At 38.5% G+C, this 20,669-nt stretch overlaps 1 protein-coding gene across 1 annotated transcript in view; it reads right to left on the minus strand.

The window, feature by feature from the left end:
• Positions 1-10,792: 10,792 nt before the first annotated feature.
• eve1 (even-skipped-like1) overlaps positions 10,793-20,669 on the minus strand; it is a 31,158-nt gene continuing 21,281 nt past the window's right edge. Inside the window, exons 4-5 of the mRNA XM_051074077.1 lie at positions 17,248-17,471; positions 10,793-11,702 (exon numbers count right to left, since the gene is read on the minus strand). Of these exons, the coding sequence (XP_050930034.1) occupies positions 11,220-11,702; positions 17,248-17,471 (707 nt within the window). The 3' untranslated portion in view covers positions 10,793-11,219. The remainder of the gene's footprint in view (positions 11,703-17,247; positions 17,472-20,669) is intronic.

The raw sequence follows: 20,669 nt of genomic DNA on the forward strand, positions 1-20,669 counted from the left end.
ATCTTTGGAACCCTGCTTCACTCTCTCAAGCTCTACTACTTTTCGGATATATGTCTTCCAGCTCTGTCACCACACATATTCACAACATGGTTACACCAGAGACATCAGCTTTACAACCAACATATGGACGTCTGATGTTAGCCCCAATGGTTTTGTCAACTTAACTGCTAAGTGGCAGGAGGAAGACTTAGAGTTGACGCGGGTTATTCTGCATTCTGGAACTCAGAAACCATCTCAGGTTGTGGGTTTCTTCCAACCCCCTGAGCCGACATCAGTTAAAACCACTTGCCCATGTTCCCTGACTTTGTCAGAGTTTGACATTGACATGGAACAAATCTTTGTCAATTTGGATTAAGATGAAATGGAGGAGGCTACTATGGTTCATTCCCCGTCATGGGACCATCCTTGGTGGGTTATCTGGCCCTGTCTTCTTGTGAAGGGAGTGGTGGCTCAAATATAGAAGCGTTTTGGCAGGGTGGAAGTGGATCTGTTTGCCTCCAAGGGTCACATACCCACCTCCACTCTCTGGTGGCCTGTGAAGTTGTGGTAAGATAAATGGATTGCTTGCACTGAGGCCCTGGAAGTTTCCTCTGCAGGGACCTCCTCTCCCAAGCAGGAGGGGAGGATGATTCATTCACACCCAGAACTGTGGCAGCTGCGTGCCTACCTGTTAAGAGCTCCAACTTTATTAACTTTTAAATGGTGGGCGTTTCAGCAGTGGTGTATTCCCATTTCAGTGCTCTTCTTTGAAGTTTTGACTCTTTTTCAGGAGATGCTGGATAAGGGTCTCTCATTTTCCATGACTAAGGTCTGTTTAGCAGCTATGCTGGTCATGTTAGGCTTTCCTGGCATGACACCAGGCACTCTCTTACTTCCCATTTTCCCATGGCCTGTGGTTAAGTCCAGTATCCCCTCTCGGGATTTGGCATTGGTGCTTGAGGCTCATTGTTGCCCCCCATTTGAGCCTACTGAGTCTGTGGATATTAATTTTCTTTCATATAAGACTGCACTATTGCTTTGTCCTCCACAAAGCAGGTGGGCGACCTTCATATTTTCTGTCCATGCATCCCTTATGTACCCACTTCACTTTGGATGGCCCAAATGCAGCAAATTCGTCTAAGGTAATCCCTGCTGCTCATAGATCTATGGCTTTTGAACCCTTGATGTTTTTTTCTCCACATCTCTGACACTGAATCATGGGCACTGACATTGAGTGACACACATACACACACACATAGATTTATTAGAACACATCCAGCCATATAATTAAAACCTGTGTTTTTAAGTGTCATTGATCCATCTCATCTGTGACAAACAGGCCACTTGTAAAGTTCAGAGAGAACTTTTTATTCAAAATCCTAGCAGCATTAGTATATATAGTATAGTACAGATATAGTATAGTAGTACTGCTCTACTTGACACTGTCCTTACCAGTAAAAAAGATAGCAACAACAGCATTACTTGTTCATTGCCTAAAACAGCCTAGTCTTTTGCTAAGAGAAAGGAACTACATCTGTCAGGAGCAAACATAAGTAGCTTAGCACTGTAAAGCACTTCTTAGGAGGGTGGATTTTTCAGTCAACAAAGCACACTACTACACTACTGCAAGTGAGACATTTGAGAATTAATTTGTGGAAGCATTTCAGGTTCTACACCCATAGATGGCAACATTGTAGGTAAAGGTAAGGCTTTGTATAAAGCAACTGCTTTGTGATATAGCAATAATAAATCTGAAGGAGTAACATGTTAGCTTATCACTGAAGTGAGGCATTAGTACACCACAGAGCAGTGAAGCAATTGCAATGGCAGTTTAGGATTAGGACAATGGTTATGCTAGAAAAGAAGAATATTGTCTGTAGCTGTTCCAAACCAGCACATTCAGAATGCTTCTTTTTTAACTTATCCAAGAGGATTGATGACCTCAAAAAAATCCTGGTACAATGTAAGCTTAAGGTCTACCCCCGACATGTGCATCAGTCTTCACTTATGTGCGTATATGTTTCTTACGGTCTCATGCATGTTATGAGGATCAAATCTGCTTGTAGGACAGCTGCCAGTATTTGTTGGTCAGCATTTTTACTTGTGACTGATGTGGATCAGTAACCTCAAGTCTGTCACTCTTTTTGGTTTCACATCTAACCAGCCCATTAAACTGAAAAGGAAAATTATTTGCTGAGCTAATTTATGCATCAAATAAATGAACAAGCACAAGGTTAAATGTTACATGGCTGATTGTACCAGTCTGTTAATTATGAAATAAAATGCATGACCATCATGGCTCTTCCTATTGTCATATAGAAAACGAGGGCAGCACACTGTTTTACAAGAAGACTATTCGTATTTCATCTTTATGCCGATGTATTGTAGCTTTGACGCAACATTTCTTATTTTTTGCCAGGCTAACTGTTTCCCTCTGTTGCCAATCTTTGTGCTAAGCAAGGCTAACAGGCTGCTGACTAAGGCTGCATATTTATTGTACCAACATGAGAGTGGTATTAATATTATAATCTAAGTGATTAAGTGTATTTCCCATACTGTTCCTTTGATGATAAAACTGACATTTAGCAGTGAAATACTAATTTAAAAGTCAAGACAGAGTCATGTCTGGTCACCACTGTTGAGATGAATACATGCATAACCAGCTTTTTGTAGAGCTGAGGACCTCCAATATGGCCAACAGACATTAAATTATGTCACATAAAAGCCCTTTATTCACCACTTACCTCTCTACATCCCACCTGAGCCAGTTCAGACAGGCCAGTCTGCTTTCCTCCTCTACTTACAGCTTTACATGATTATACCACATTATTATCCTAGTGGTATCCTCTGTGTGTCCCGCCATGCTAAGCTCTGTTCAGACGTACTCACCTGTAATTAACCCCTCTGTTTATTGTCCTACATTATTACACACAGCATGTGTAGAGCTGTTCCTAGTTGCAGCCCACTCAAGTATGGCTATCATGGTGAACACCTGTCCAGGTGAGCTGGATATCAGTGCAGGGTGTCTGAGGTTTAATGGCACACCTGCTGGCCTGGAATCAGCAGAAAAAATAGGACTGTGCTGTCTGTTCTTTCAGCTCTCACACACCCTGGGACTCCACTACCCATATCGTCTGAACTGTATTCACAATTAACTACCAACTGGATCTGGAAGTAATTTTGCTAAAGGAAATTAATTACCCCACAAAACCTTAGAGGAGATCATATGCCTCAGTTACAGCTTTGTTTTGATTCTGTAAACCTAATATTGATTTGTCAATGAAGCATAACTGTTGCACTGTAAAGCCTTCACAATGAACACACACAGTTTTATCATTCATATTCTTTCGTTTGTTCTCCAGCTCTTACTATCATAAAACTTTAAAGTCCATCTTTGAAATATGCATCAGTGTTCTCATGTAGTTTTTGTGGGCTGAGTTGTTAGAACTATGAAATAAAGTATCGACCTGACATATCCAAGTCTACTGCTGTTGAGGAGCACAGTAAAACATTTGCTTTGTTAAATAATTGTAGTGTTGTGCTATTTGGTCTGTATCTATATCTCCCCACACTCATTTATCAAGCCTGTTTTAAAGTATATGCTGTCATTTAATCAACTGCTGTTAAAGGATAAAAAATGCATGCATTATGTATATTTGGTACAGCGTATTTTGTATCGAGTAAGTGCATAAGATATGGGGGATATATCATAGGCCTCCAGTGTTTTTGAGACTCAGTATATTTAAATTTAACTACTTTCAGTCCAATATATAAATAAATGAATTATTCCTTAATTCAGACATTTATCCACTAGTATTTTATTCCTGGCAGTGTGGAGAAAAGCTTGGAACAGCATTACAGTCAAATAAAAATTAAATAAATAAAAAAAAACTATAATAATATATCATCATTTTCATTGATGAAAGGAAAAAATAAATGTTCCCTAATGCTCACCAGACTGACAACAAAGTTCATTGGAGATATACCAGAAATCCTCTTTTAGCCTCAAATCCTGTGCTTAAGAAGAGCCAGCCTGCATGGTTGATTGACATCTGGGCTAGCAGGGACACTGGGACACAAGCTCCAAAAAAGTATAACACTGAGACAAAGCATTAAATGTGTTTTGTCAGTAGTAGTTTTGAAGGATCAACATTTAGCATTTTAACTGACAATGTTGACTTTTAAACCTGGCTTTAGTGGTGTACCTTTCCCCCATTCAGTGGGGCATAAACAAGAACAGTAAAATTTTAAATGATTAGACATACGGAAAAGTTTCTCTGGCAGGGGTTTGCTGTCATAAAACCAAAGAATTGAATGTCAGTTTCTCCTATTTGGTTACTGATTTGTTCTTAAAACAGCCTGAGAGATGTCATTTACAAATACAGATCTCTTTCAGTTAAAGGCTTTGTTGTCAATACAAGCATTTCACTTGACTGGAGTTTTTACTACGTATTTTCATTGATTTATTAAAAATATTTAGATTTATCACATACGGGGACGTTTCATGTTGCTGATGCTATGACCGACTGCTCTGACAATCACAAATTTACACCCTCATTGTCTCTCCCTAAGTTATCTCATGTGCTTTACATTTACATAGCTGCACATCAGATCAGATTTAGGGCATCAGATCTAGTTTAAAACAGAGAAGAATCTTTAGAGTTGGTACAATATCAGCAGCAATATCCATACAGCCCCTTTTTTTCTTGTTTTATAGGAACCACCCACTGACAGACTGATTGACTTTTCTATCTAAAACCTTTTTACAGCCTCTGTTCCATTTACAAGACGGGGACTGCTACACTGTATGAGACCAAATATCAACCACAAAGCATGAACAAATAGGAAGGCACATGCATTTAAACAAATTCACGAATACATATACATGTGTACAGTTTAAACACATGGCCAAATTTAAAAACACACACAAACACATTCATCTCTTGGATTTTACTCTTTCTTCTTATCATTCTCTCTTTCAAACACAGATATATGGTCATTTCAATCTCTGTCGTCAGTTTATTGCTTCAGCAGTGATTTCTGTTTTGATTGGATAACTCATCTGATTGCTGTGATACCAGGGCTATGAATCACAGGATGTTTTATTCTACTGAGTAAACATGGTAGATTTCTTATAAAGGTGGCATTTAAAGGTACATTTATTTCTCTGTTTATCTTATCTCTTTTTATTTATCTGTAACTGGATTTTGGCTGAAGTGCATTTGTAACATTTACATTATATTATGATACGTTGCCATACATTTAAGTGAATGGGAAAAGGAAAATAAATCTTTCCAAGCATTACTGCAAGATGTTATTTTTTGTGAGGGTCAAATTTGAGTTAAAGAGTATCAACACCAGTTTAGAAAACATGGCATTTAAAGCACTGAATATTGTTCACTGTTTTAGTACATTGAAAATAGAAACATCTGAACCCCATGGAGAGAACTTGTTGGGGCAGTATGTTCTTGGAATTAAGTAAATTGGTCTCAGCTTTGCAGTTCTCCAGTTCAGAAGCCATTTCACTAAGTGCTGATAATTCAGAAATAGCATTGGTACAATATTTAGGATGTCTTTTTCTTTATAGTACAACTACACTTTTTAATAAGAAAATATATATGATGTAAATATACAATGAAAGCCTCTTTTTGCATTCACAATTACCCTTTTGATATATAAATACATAATCCGTCAGATATGAGCTTACATTACAATTGCAGTAGGAATTGGAACTTTTAGGCCCTGACTGACCATTGGGAACACTGGTAATTCAAAAGTAATTAACTTAACTTACATACAATTTTGAGAATTCAAATAAAAAGTCATAGTATGGGCCACGAGCATGGTCCACTTTGACAAATAGGATTGGATGTGACAGGTTAAGAACAAGGCTTTCAAATGAGTTATAACTGAGTTTAGGTTTAGGGTTGATAAATAAACTCAAAAATGGCTGCAACTCATCTGGCTAACATAGTTATTCTGACACAGCCACGTTTCAAGACAAAATGAAATCCATCCATACATTATCTATGCTGCTTATCCCATAAGAGTTGTATCGAGGGCTGGAGCCAATCCCAACTGACACTGGGCAAGATCAACTGACAGGTCGTCAGTCTAGGGCTGACATATAGAGACAAACAACCAATTACACTCACTTATCACACCTAAAGGCAATTTAGAGTCACCAATTAACCTGCAGGTCTTTGGACTGTGGGAGGAAGCTGGAGTACCCAGACAGAACCCACAATGGCACAGGGAGAACATGCAAACTCCACACAGAAAAGCTCCAGGTGGACTGGGACTTGAACCTGGAACCCACTTGCTTTTTGCTAACCACTGCACCATTACCACTGAAATAAATCAATATAATAATCTGATATTAAATAATTTACTATTACAGCTTTGGATGAGAGAGATATAACATTTCATTCAATTCAATTTCAATTTTGTTGTGTTGTTTGTTGTTGTAATTCTCTTTTGCACTGGTGGTGTTTATTTTTTCTTATGTTGCTGTGAATAACTCCTCTTCTGTTTACTTTTGATTCAATTACTGTAAGTGGTTGGGGAGCTGACACAGTCCCACACGTGTAAATCAGTCTGATCGTCTACACTCGCATCTCCTGCCTGAACTTATTTTGTACAGTAACAGACTCCAATACCACACTCATGACATGACAAGACCCATGATAGTCTTGGGTGAACTTAGTGTTTCTAGTGTTCTCCATTAATAACTGTTTTTACTAAATGTGTGGGTGGATGTGGATGAGGTAAGGGGAACATGTAATGAAGCAGAACTGTATAAAGGCGAGTCCTTCAACAGCTGCTTTATTGATTGTATCTCTTTTTCTGTTGTGTAGAATGAATTAATAATTTTCTTTACCCACCTGTTGCCTAAAACCAGCAGGGCATTTTAGGATCACAGCATTGTTTAAATCTAAGTACTTGCTTTAGTATTTTAGAATTTCATTTTATAACAATAAAGTGGTCACCTAGTGTTACTTTTAATTTGTATTGTATGGATGTTGTCATTATTAACTTCAAACTTCCTGCATAATCGCTTTCAGCACCATGGACAGCACCATGGATTTATCAATAGCTGCTGATAATTTTAACTTGTACAAATCTCAGTCAAGTAAAGGATGAATGAGGGAGACATGACTAAAATATTCAACTCTATAACAGTTACTAGGTGATGGAGAGGGCGAGGGATGCAATGCATTTTGGTCACTTTGCTAACAAGGGGGATGGCATCTTCCTTGTCCCCCTTCAAATCACCTACTGACTGTACTTTGTATTTGTTGCTAAGAGCAAATGTTGCCTACAGGCCAATAATTAAACTTTCTAGTCATTAAAATGTATTTTATCTTTCACATTTTAGTTACAGCCCAGCGATGGACTGGCGATCTGTCCAGGGTGTACCCCGCCTCTCGCCCAATGACAGCTGGGATAGGCTCCAGATCCCCGTGACCCTTAACGGATAAGTGCTATAGATAATGGATGGATGGATGGACATTTTAGTTATACATATCATCACATACTTTGCACATACCAGTAACTGCTGGCATCATAAGGGTGTTTAATGAACCTGAAAACTCTCATCTTTGTAGGCCTTACATTGTAGTTTTGAATTGTCACCTCTATGTTGTTTTCTTTAAATCACAGATTTAACAGTTGCTGAATTTGTATAATAGTATAATAGTAATTAATTAGTAAGTAATTAATTAACTCAGTTATGTTTATTTTTGTATTTGTGGTGTCGAACATTAAAAAAAAAACCTGTTGCTGCCTTTTTACCTGATAAGATTTTCACTCATTTCGTTTTTGTTATAAACTGTATTAGACAATGCAGACAAACTGACAGACTGGGTTGGCTCTTTATTAATTAGTTTCATATGTTATTACAAAGTGACAGTGTATGTACTGTACATGTGTTCATCCCTTCATGTCTGATACAATAAAATATATTATTATATCTTCTACTGCAACAGTTAGATCAATAACCTATTAATGTAGGTTCAATGTATGGTCAGAGCCATACAATTACATTTTTTTATTTTTTATTTTTTTGGAACTATAGAAACAATTAATCAGCTTTTGATCTTTTTTGGTTCCTTACTTTCCAGCATCGTCTTTCCTGTGCAACCTGAGTATACAGTGTGTGTTTGTATCTGGGACTCTGGGTGTGGTGTTAGCAGGCAAGACAAAGCCTGCTTCTGTTCTGAGTTTTATGGTTGTTTAACTTAATACAGGAATTATTTAACAACTGGTCTGATGTCAAAGCAAAGGTCAGCAAATTGAAAAAAAAGAACATTATACAGACACTGCATTATTATTACAACCTTCAAATATCAGTCACATATCAGGATTATTTTACAATAAGCAATGACACATATGCAACTTTAAAGGGACATTGCCCTAAGATACCGAACAGACTGAATTTCATTGTGTCAAGTTACATCGTCCATTTTTGGGATATATACTTAAACACACTTTAAACACACTTTGTACCTTCATTCCTCTTAATAAATGCAGTTCAGCATAATCATACAATGACTGGAACCCTACTAGAAGCATACTCATACTCTATAAGTCCATAGTTATCCTTGTCCTAATTAGGAATTTAATTCTTGAATGAAATGTGAACAGCTATGAACTCTACTCTTTCTACCCTGAAATAGCCCAATGCGTCAGTGAATGCTACTTAAAGTACAGTTGAAAAAATAAATAAACAGTAGTCTGTAGTGTTACAGCAGAGAAAACAACAAAAATCAACTCCAAACAATGATATATACATTAAAAGCTTCACTCAATGTAATTCTGCTTTTGCAGCTACTTCAAAATGTTCCCTTGTGTTGCTTTTTCTTGGTTAAGCTCCCTGAAGAAATAGAAATTTATTTCATGTTAATCATATCAAACATCCTGCCTCAAACTATTGCATGCATACATTAAGTCTTGCCATTCCGTGTCAGTGGCAGCCTAAATGCAAAGGTCTGAGAACAACTATGCCTGTGGTGAAAAGTGACAAGTGCGATATAGAGAATCTGAGAATCTTAGAAGGTGTTTGGTTTACATTAAAGTGCAGAAATTCTCTAATAGCATTCACTCTGAAGAACCAGCCACTATTTGTTACAATGGAAACTGAATCACAGGCAGTGAATCAGAACAAGAAACAAAGACTATTTTCCTTCAGGGAGACACAAACAAATAGAGACGTTTTTGAAGATGGTTGAAAATCAGCTGAGATCTTGGTATTTACCGAGATTTTGTGCCAACATCTATGTTCATTTTCTTCATAAATAACTGCGAGAATATATGCATGTGCTGAAAACTACTTATGTATGGATACAAAGCCACCTTCTCCAAACTGCAACTAAAACTGCCACATTTAACATAGATAAATTGTTTACTGACGTATGCAGTCCAGTGTTTTAGAATTTATATTCATACTGAACAATTCCACAGATCACGATCCATTGCCAACATTTGGTTACAATACAGGAAGTAATGTGTTTTATATTTAGAGAAGTGGAAAATAAGAATGTGGAGGTTGGGAAGGTAGAAGGATGTGCAGGGCATATAACTTTGATAAAGGAGACCAGAGTTCACATCCTGTCACAGACCTTTAATTTAAGGAGCACTCCACTGATTTTACACATCAGATTCAGTTAATTAATCACAAGGCTGTTATATAATGTCTTCTGTAGCTCTGGAGGGAGGATTCCAAAGTCTAACCATAAATATTATGTTAGAATATATATCTATGAAATAGAAAACCTCTATACCATATAGATGCTAACATAATATTTATGACATATATTTAGTCCTCCCTCCTGAGCTACATTGATTATTTTCACAAGGCCTACATTATTAATGTGTGCTTTAACCATGATCCTCCCCTACCCTTAGCCATGTGCTTTAGTTTGCTAACCCTTAGCAGAGTTTCTACGCTAATTTAAACCAGTCTGACATTGCCAAGCATAGATATTGTCCTAAAAACATTGTAACTAAATGTAAACCAGGGTAGTTATTATGATATTAAAATTGAATAACCTTTGTAGTCTGTAGCGTTTTCTTCTCATTTTTCTTATACAAGATTAGCAGCTTGAGTTAGAAGTGATTGTTAGAATAAATGTTCACAAAGCTGAGAGCAAAATATGTAAAGATATGTAAATGAATGATAAAACAAACAACAAAAGGCTTGAGAGACATGCAGCCTTCATCTCCATGAATCATAAAACAGTGGGGTGGAGCAGGTGGAGAACTCAGAGCACAAAACAGCCATTACAACACTATACAACTGGATGGAAGTGGGACAGTTGGATGAATCCTTCATGTGGGATATTCTCTTATAAACAGTTTTCTTATTAATTCTCCATATTCTTAAAAATGTTTAACCCTAATTTACACTGAAAAATGTGATGCACATCAGGGGCACTGCTGTTTTTTGTTTTTTTATACAAATCTGATGTAACTGGTTTCCATAGTACTTGTACAGTGGCCTTAAGGTTTCCATATGTGTTCAGACTGAATCCAAAGCAATTGAAAAAAGTGTGCTGCACTTGTAACCAGGGCTATAAAGGCTAACCAGGGACACCTGTTCATGAATATGCAGACCACAGGTGAAAGAGAAGAGAAAGAAAAAAAGAAGAATATAATGGAAACAACTGACACTCCCATTAAGAGTGTGAGCCATGAGGCTAACATTTGTACAGTTGGCTGATGTAGAGGATGCATAAACACAGATTGTACAAAGAATAACAAAGTGAGAAAAAACATTTGCTCAGCATTCAATCTGAATGCATCTTTAGGCTGGCAGTGTTGTCCAAGGGAAATTTAATTTGGCGTGTTAGCACTGGCAAAAATGTTAGCTTGCTGCTGAAAAGAACATTTGTGTGAACTGAGCTGAACTTGTTGAATAACTGTACAGCTCTCCAATACACTGCACATTTTTGGAATCTAATAGTACCATGTGATTTTTTGGTGTTTTAGATAAGACCTTTGACTTGTGTGTTTCCAGTTCCTGTTTTAAGGTGCCTGTGAATTGTGCCTGTTATTTGGGGTGACATATTAGCACATGAAACTCTGTAGGCTATTGCTGTAATAGCTTGGCAAGCTCTTCCCTGCAGATAGCGTTTAACTGAGGTCACAGTGAGTGCACTGCTACTTGTTTGCTGCAGCTTATTCGACAGCAGTTTGACAATCTTGGAGATCTTGGTGTATGGTGGTGTTTCCATCTGGATTTACACTATCTCCTCTCTCCGCTCCAGACTGGTAGGTTGGATGTTGGCCTTGGTACTACGGGGCTGGCTCAGTCCCAATGCCTCCCCTCTGGCTTTAAGGAGTTGTTCTGGTCCCCAGTGCAGACAAAGGGCACAGGGGCATGAAGCTGGATGGTGCATGATGCTGGCAGAGGGGTAGAGGGTTGACGCTGTCTGAGGCAGCCCCCCTGGCCTGTTATGGTATGGGGAGAGGCGGAGTACATCCAAAGACCTCATGGGTGCACTGTAGGGACTGTGAGCTGAGGATGTCGGCGAGGGGAGAGCCAGGGGGGAGTATTGGTGGAGGGGAAGGTGAGGGAGGTGGGGTGGGATGAAGGGGTATGGTAAGGTGGAGGACGGAGAGACACGGCCCATCAAGAATGCAAGGGGGTCGACGAGAGGGTGAGGCCAAGGTAAGGAGTGTCTCTGCCGTTTATCCTTCATCCTCCTGTTCTGGAACCACACCTGGAGAGAGCGAGGACAGAGGAGAGGAGTAAGGAAAGGAACAAAATAAGAAGAAGTGAGGTAGGGTGGGTGATAAGATAAAGTGAAAAGAGGACCAACCTAAAAGGTTCATATCATAATGATATGAAGGTAAGGAGATACAGCAGAGAAAGGCATGGAAGAAAGAAAAAGAAAAAAAAACAGGAAAAACAAAATTCTGGATGAATTCTGTCAGGTACAGGCCTCAGCAGTTGTGTATATTAGGGAAGGAAAATATGATATATAAAATCTATGCCTCAATAAATGACACAGTTCATAAACATGGTCATGTATTCAAACAGTGCTGGAAGCACAGACAGGAAGTATGCTGGTGTAGCTTTGCTGTGGCACAGAAAAAGTATCAGGGAGGATTCATGGCATACAAAGCATTTAAAGACTCCATAATGTACACTTTTCCAGTGTTATTAGGAGTTTTGATATCCATAAGAAGATTTAGTTACGTTCTTCTCTCTTAAGTTTTTCTCTTGAGGTATAGCAAGAACAGGCTTTCATCTGTCTCTAATTGGCTGACTCTTTTCTGAGTGACACACTGCCAGGCCAACTACAGGTAATGTGTTGTTGCCTACTGTAGCTTGATTTTAAACTCACTAGTAAATGCAAATGGCCATGGACACCAGTGAGGAAAATGTGAAGCAGTCAGACTATAATGCCACTATATAGTTACATAAGTCCTGACAGATGGTTCAAAGGCACAGTGTCTGAATACATTACTGTTTGGACTGAGCACTACTAGATCTGCTTCATAATAAAAAGAAGACATGATAGTTTTAAATGACATAACATTAACTATATATTAAAGAGCAAGTTAACACCCTGTTTTGGCTTGAAAATTAGAACCCTGACACTCGCTCCTCCCACCAGCTCTGTCGCACCATTTCTCTACTGTTCCTCTGCACCCCTTGCCTTCACTTTATTTTAGAAAAGCTTTAACAGTTGGTGCAGAGATATCAGAGGCAGTGGAGAATGACACAACATGGAATATGAATGATTGGTAGGGATGGTGTAAATTTGCCACAAACACAAAAACATCAGAGGTGTTCAACACTGTAACCTGCTTACAGGCAGTAGAGGTACTCTTTGTCTTTCTTTTTTGGACCAAATGTTTTATTTGTACAGTAAAGATGTAGATATAGTCTACTACTACTGCTATCAGTTGCATGCTCGCAATCATTCATATATCCTACATATGAGTGTTGTTTTTGTAATGGTGGCCTTGGTTTTCCTTGGTTCTCTTCTGTTACTTTATGCACCTTGACCTCTATGAATTACTGACACTGCTGATGTGTACACATCCCACATCTTTTTGATGATACTTAACTTAAGTTGCTTTGTTGAATTTTTGAAATGGTTTGGTGTCATTTCACCCCTAATAATAGTCAATTTATTTATGACTGGGCTTAAAGTAATTTTTTTTGTGTGGCTGTCAATGTGAGAAAAGGAGCCATTCATGTTGTAGGTAATTTGGAGGATAAAGCAAGCTCCAGATTTTTCTTTAAGGAAGACTTGTGTGACTGTTACAGCTTCAGCTCTATTAGGCCGTATGTACGCAAAGCAGTGCCTTGTGCTAAATGCTAATGCATACAGTCTACCTGCAGATGTACAAATTGTTGTAAAAAATTTACTAAATGTATCCAAATATTTAACTTGCATTATTCGGCACCATATTACATTACACTTCATTTAGTCAAGTTAATAGCTGCTTTTCTGTGTTGCAGAACTGACCTCTTCACCTTCTTAAAACTTTAAAGCTGAGGCTGGCAAGTTGTCTGTGTGTCTGTCTGTCCAGTCTTCAACTGTTTTACCAGCTCACAGAATCTCCCGGAAGGCTGTGCTTCTAAAACGTCAGGTGGCAGCGTTTACAAGACCTCGCCTCGCATTCCTGCTCTTTCATAAAAGACCCTCCAGTAGTTGCCAGAAAGGTGTGTGCATTTACGGCATATTAAAGCTGCCTGGGTCAGTGGGCCTCTGTGTCAAATGTTAGATGCTGCTAAACCTGTCACTACTCAATCTCCTGTGCTGATTGAAACAACAAATAAGAAGAGAGAAGATGAAAAACTCACATTCACGGGGAATGTCACAGGGGTGTTGTCACTCAGGTGAGTAGGTTTTTTTTTTTGTTTTGTTTTGACATGCTTGGTTTTGTTTTGTTTTTTACTGTCTCTATAAGCAGCAAAACTGTGTATGAACAATGAGGCGAGACAATAGAATTTCATAAAGCCTCAAAATCAGTAAAGGGGGTAAACAAAGGCACTGTTGTTTTTCCATATGGAGTTAGAGCTAAAGAGCAGTTAGCTTAGCTTAATATGAAAAGTAGAAGCAGGTGGTAATAGTTAGCCTGGCTTTCTCCAAAGGTCAAAAATACACCTCTAATGCTTACAAGTCAACAGTTTGTGTCTTGTTTGATCTGTAAAAAACAATATATAATGTCACCATAAATTTTTACATTTCAGATTTTGAATAGACTGAACAAACCAGACAAGCCATATTCAAAAATAGGTAAACATTTTGAAAAATACACGTATTTCCTTTCTTATATTTTGGCAGATAATGTACACTTGGCAGCTTTCTTGCCAAGAGTTTGATGAGAAGATTAATACCACTCTCATGTCTTTATAGTAAACATGTTGCTGAAGCCAGCAGATAGTTAGCTTGATTTGATTAGATTTTTTATTTGGATCTCTTTTAGCTCTTTTAACTGGGCTTTTCTTCCAAGAGTCCTCAAATATAAAAACATACTAACAGAAACAAACACTGTACATGTACAACACTTAAAGCCCACAGTTAGCCTCATACATTACACAGCACACAAAAAGACATTAAATCAGCAGAGGACAACAATCCTGCAACCAGCAGGAAAACCACCTTATATACAATGAAATATATCATCACTGACTACAAATTTCTATTGTCTCATATACGTTAACTTATTTTTAAAAACTATTCATAGCTATTTCACTGCTGGTATAAAGTCTGATAGAAGACAGACTTGACAAGACATCATTTATGCTTGTAGCTGTTCTTGTTGTGTCTGTCTCTCACCAAATGGAGTTGGTCATAAATAGCTCTTGGTTTCTTCCTATGATGTGTGTTATAACATCACCTCAGAGGGCTTTTATCAATGGTGTCATTCACAGTCAACCACCCCAGAGTATCTACATCAGTCAGTGGGGTGTCATACACACACCTAGCCACCTTATTTTGTCTTTTGGTGCCTTCCTATCTCATCGATATCTGCATTGCTCCAAATGGACTGGCTACTGGCTACCAGTTAAGGCCTTGGTTAACTGTTTCAATCAAAAAGTACAAACAACAACCTAAACAACCATATGGGTTGCTTGTTCCTACCCTGGGGTATGAGCTATAGTGTACAAGTGGCTGTCATACTACGTCGTCATGGTGACGATAATAAACAAAGGGTTAACCTTGTGGAACAGTCTCAGTTTGGTTAGTTTTAGGTATAAAAAGTTCTTGGTTAGGATTAGGAAAAGTCTGTACTGTAGTTTGGGTTAACAATAGTGACCACTGGGTTGAAATGGGAAATGAACACCAGTCACCTGTTAGAACATCCTGTGTTTTATTAACCCACCCATGCACCCCAACCTCCTCCACAGACTGTGAGGTACGCAGCTACACCCTACCAACACTGTCAATTCAATGCAGATGTATAAATTGGCCTAGTATTAATGCAAACTTTGATGGACTTTATATTATGTCATCTACTTTATTCCCATCATAATAGACTGGTGCAGGGCTGTCATATTTCTCTAGGCCAATCCAGAAGTTAGCATCACCCTGGTTCCCTGACAAAAAGCCAATAAGGTTTTTCATTGGGTTTTGGATTATTGTAGGAAAAAAAAGAAAAACTCTGGACCAGTAAAAGTTTATGATTCTTACTTGTTTTGTTTAACAAGATAATCTTGACAAATGAACACCACTTTTATGATTTTTGAAGCTTAAATACGATCACCAGAACTAAAAAGCTAATGCTAGTCTCTAAACAAACTACACTATGGTTACATGATGCCAATGTCACCACCACTAAGCTTCCAACTTACAATGCAAATATAAACACAAGTATAAACGAGGCTGTAAAGGTGGACTGATGAGTAGATCAGTTTTTGTGTGCAGCATTATATTATTTAGCTACTCATTAGCAACCACAACCTTTAAGACACGTAAAAGCTTTAAAAAATCACAAGTGGGGTATTTCCTGTTTTCCTGTATTTTCTATTGCGTTACTGTGTATACTATGTTAACCACAGACCTTATTTCAAAAACCCATTGGGACAAGGGAATTAAGAGTGCAAAAATGCTAATTCATTTCCAGGCTTTAGGATCCATTCCTGCGCCACTCTATTACTACAGCTGCTAGATGTTGCTCAACAACAAAACGTAACAATGGCTTGTAATGAGCTTCTGCTTATTCAGATGACCTATGGACTTGTCTCATTGCAAAACCTGTACTAGTGATGTCTTTTGATTAGTGACTAATAATGGGGAGTTCATGATTAGCAATTAAAGTTTAATAACCACTGTTAAGGTTAGTTTAGCACAAAGAAAAGAAACAGGGGGAAACAGCTATTGTCCCTTCAGTCTTAATGCTTAACTAAGATAATCAACTTTAAATTCAGCACTGTACTCAGGTGTGTAACTCTTAGAAAGAAATCTTAGAAAGTTTATTTCCCATATTGTTGAATTATTTCTTTAAATATACTTGCTCTTATCTATAGACTGTACACTTTTCTACTGACCCGCTAGTTCCTCTCAGTCTCTCTGCATGCATAGACATAGATCTTTATGCTGGAATATTATGACCCCAGGTTTGTAGTATAAACATCTCATGGTGAACACACCTGTTTTTCCTGCAATTACAAATCAATGCCTGCCAAAAGCTGCCAGAGCTAATATGTATCTAGTATGAAGACCATTGTGCAAAATCAAATAAAAAAAAAAAAAAAAAAAAAAACAGTTACCACACAATCAATACAGTAGCCTGTTTTGTGTGTTTGGAAATGCAGCCTTGTCCTCACTGATCTAATGAACCACCTGACCTCAAGGACCCCTGGAGGTCCCCAGCTCAGACACCAGTAGTTAACATCAGGTGAATGTATAGTTCTAATATTAAAAATACAGGTAAGTTGATACTCTGATTGTAAAACAACTCCAACTTGTGAATGACTGAACATGAAGTAGCTTCTGGTATAATTTATAGTGAAAAAGCCGTGTTGGTCATGACCAAGCTACTCATCTGAAAGCTCATACATGCTTCATGCTGAATACAAATAAATAAATAGGATCATCTGGGAAAGCCACTCAAATTTCTTTCTATGCTTTTAAATAATAATCTTCATTTTCATTTTCGTAATGTAGCCATTACATGTGATGGAACCAGTGGAAGAGTAATATTATTATCAATGGTCAGCAAGTAAGTTCATTGGTTCTAAGGTAAAACATGGGAGAATGGTCCTTTACCCACACTAAGTGCAGACTTGGTTAATGACTGTACCTTAATCGTTGTCTCTGGTAAATTGAGCGCCGTGGCCAGTTCGCACCGCCGGGGTCTGGAGACGTAGCTCTCCTTGCCATACTCTTGCTCCAGTCGGGACAGCTGCTCCCGCGTGAACGCCGTCCGGTGCCGCCGACTTTGGTCGAGCAAGACGCTGCGCGGGCACGGCTCCTGCTGCTGCTCTCCGGCGACTACCGTTACCGGCGTCTGTCTGCCCTCCGCCACTGAAATGAATGAGTGTGTAGAAGCACGAGCTTACAGTAGGCACGAGGGACACTTAACAAATAATATTCTAATATGACCTGTCAGTGGATGTCCCTTTGTTAATATGTCCAGTTTCGAATAGTTTTTTATTGGACAGGTTACAGTGCTGTGGGCTGCAGCCATTTACCTGTAACTAATACATCAGAAATGTAATAAGGTCAAAAGGTTGATCTGGTAACGTGTCTACATATTTACTTCTCCTTCCCCGGTGTTCTGTTTGGGCTCTCTTTAAAAGCTCAAAAACAAAGTTAACATTGTTTTATCAGCTGTTACTTTATGACTATGAATTGCCTTTAACTTGATTCTGAACATCATGTTTTAGGTCTCAGACATCCCAGCTGTAAAACATGGCTAAATACAACAGATTTAGTTGACTCTATATCTGTGAGTGCTGTTTGTAACTAGGCATTTCTCCTCCTAAATCCCAAATAAGTTTACTAAGTGTTTTGGAACAGTTTGTTCATGGAGGGGGAGTAAGCTACATTTCTTTTTCTGTGGACAAGAAGAAACAATAAGACATTAAATATTTCCTAACTTGGTGTTATAATAACTTTATTTCTGTATTTTCACCTTCATCAATAACACAAGTCCAGTTCATCAAAAAGGCAAAAGTTTAATGCCTCTCTACCGACTAGGTCATATCATGGTCAGACAGTGTTTACACACAGCAGTGGGGGTCTGTGGGACGATGAGGAAGTACAGACCCACTGTCAAGTGTGTTCAGTGTTAGGTCTTTTGAAATATAGTAGACTTTGCAAAATTGTCTGTAAAAGTCTTGTGCTCCTGTTAACTGTTCGATAGGTTTGTCAAAAGAAACACAAGAAGGAACACTAGGAACTGATTAGGTCTCAGTGATAACAGAGTTTACTAAAGAGGATTTACTTACGCATCAGGTTGTTTCCCTTTCAGAGGTGTAAGAAAAAAATCCCTCTTTCCTTCAGGTCCTCTTTGTGTTTTCCCTGTAGACCTCCAGGCAGCTCTGCTCCACTCCGCTTCAGGACCGCTGAAGATACTGCTGGCTGCGGTCTGACAACAATCTCCTTGACACTGTCTCTCAAACTCCCTTCATTCAGGTCTGTTCAGACTCTCACGGAGAAGATGAGGTGTTTCTGTCCCAATCACCCCCACCCCACCCCCGCCCTGACCCCCCCCGCCGCCCCGCTACTGTCTGTGTTCCCCGGGGCTGCTCCTCTCTCCTCCTTCGCCGATATCACAGGCGCTCCAGACGGGCCGCGGTGTGCGCGTCGGCCCGGCGCGGCGCCGCGGCCCACAGAGGTGTTAAATGTGTTTAGGAGTAAAGCCTTTGGTCTCCGTCTCGGCCTTTGTACTTTTGTTATGGAGAATTAAAGACGCACAGGCAGAGACAGCAGCCAGACCCACATTGTTCTCCGCCGTTTGATGTTTGGAAGTAAATCATTACAGGCTTAATGGCTCCAAATTGGCCGAGGTGGAGCACGGTGGAGAAGACTTATTAATTAGGATAATATTATGGCGACAACTTTTGATATTATAGCGATAGATGTTTTTAATAATTAATATTAGTTTATGATGGTTGCCTATGACAAATATTCTGAATCAAATGTCGCGTATTTAACTTCGATTACTCGTAAAATATTTCACTTCCTCGTGTTTGTTTGTTTTTTTATTACAGTTATTAATAGGGTTATTTTCAAAATCGTCTAGGATATAAGTTTTTGAAATAAGACTTTTTGCTATTAAACAGGTTGGCTAGTGCTTTGATTTTGGACTTGAAGAAATATTCTGATCAGGTTTTTAAATAATAACCACTTATAACTTCACAGGGCAGATAAATTGAGCTTTATAGATCCTAATAGCGGCACAGTGTCAATCAAAAACACTGTTCTGTAAGTGTGTAGCCTTGCCTCCAGTGAAGCTGACCCTTGAACCTGTGTTTTGTGGCTTACTATGACTATGATCTGTTCTGATTGTTAATCCGGCGGCCAGATGATGACAAAGCGGACAGAGGGAGGACAGAGACAGACAGACGCCAGGTAGGGTGGAGTCACTATCGCATGGAAGAAATTTATCATTACTCATACATGTATATATAATCAGAATCAGAGTGACATTCAGAGTTACTCCTGACCTGTCCTATTAGCAGTATATTAGAAACAAATGAAACTTTTGATTTATAAGAAGCTAAACACTGCTTGTCTGTTTTTAATAGTTTGCTGTGTGACTTACAGCGCTGGAAGAGGTACTCTAATCTTTTACTTATGCACAAGTAGCAATACCACAGTGCAGAGTCCTGGAGTCCTGTATTCCATTTCTTTTAGGAAAAAATAAATATATATATATATATAAATAAATATATTTGAATGCAAGAAAAGTTTAACTATATAAGTGCATGCATGAGTGCATTGGCATGAAAATATAAATAAAGTATGAAGTAACATGAAGTAGAATTAGCTGAGGACAGAAAAAATCCATCATTTTTTATTTTATAACATTTATCTTTTTTTAACCTTACAGATGCAGTATGAACAGAGGCATTGAAGTGGTAACTCTTCCCTTTGCCAAAAACTGGACTTGCACACACCAAAGGTCAAAAATATGGAATGGCCATAAAAACATTGTTAATACACCAAATAAGGAAATATTTATTTATTTATTTTTTGCTTGGTGCCAAGAATAAGTAAGTCAACACTTTGATTTATTTATCAATTTTATCTAAATTTATGTATGAGTTTGTCATCAAATGTGGTGAAATCTTCATCTAGATCACAGTTATTTAAGTTACATTCTGTTTTGTAAATTTCCCACAAGTTTCTTAGTCTGTTTTCATTAATAACACACAAACCATTGTATCATTCTCGAGCATTCCGACTTAGGGCTGCTTTGGCAGTCTGGGCCTGGACTGTTTGCCAACCTCAAGATGAAAATGAATTCCTAAATGTATTAAGTTGTTTTAACAGGATGATGTCAGGGTGGCTGTCCACCAGCTGAGGCTCAGTAGAAACTGGGTGATGCAGCAGGAGGATGCCCCTTCACATGGAAGTAACTCTACTGACTTAAAACAAAGAAAATCCACCTTTTAGAGTCAGAGCCCAGACATTAACCCAACAGAGATGCTGTGGATTTACCTCAAGAGAGCTGATCATACCAGACACCAGCACCAGCACTGTGCATATTTAATG

Source organism: Lates calcarifer, linkage group LG11 (genome assembly GCF_001640805.2).
Source record: "Lates calcarifer isolate ASB-BC8 linkage group LG11, TLL_Latcal_v3, whole genome shotgun sequence".
Taxonomy (NCBI): domain Eukaryota; kingdom Metazoa; phylum Chordata; class Actinopteri; family Centropomidae; genus Lates; species Lates calcarifer.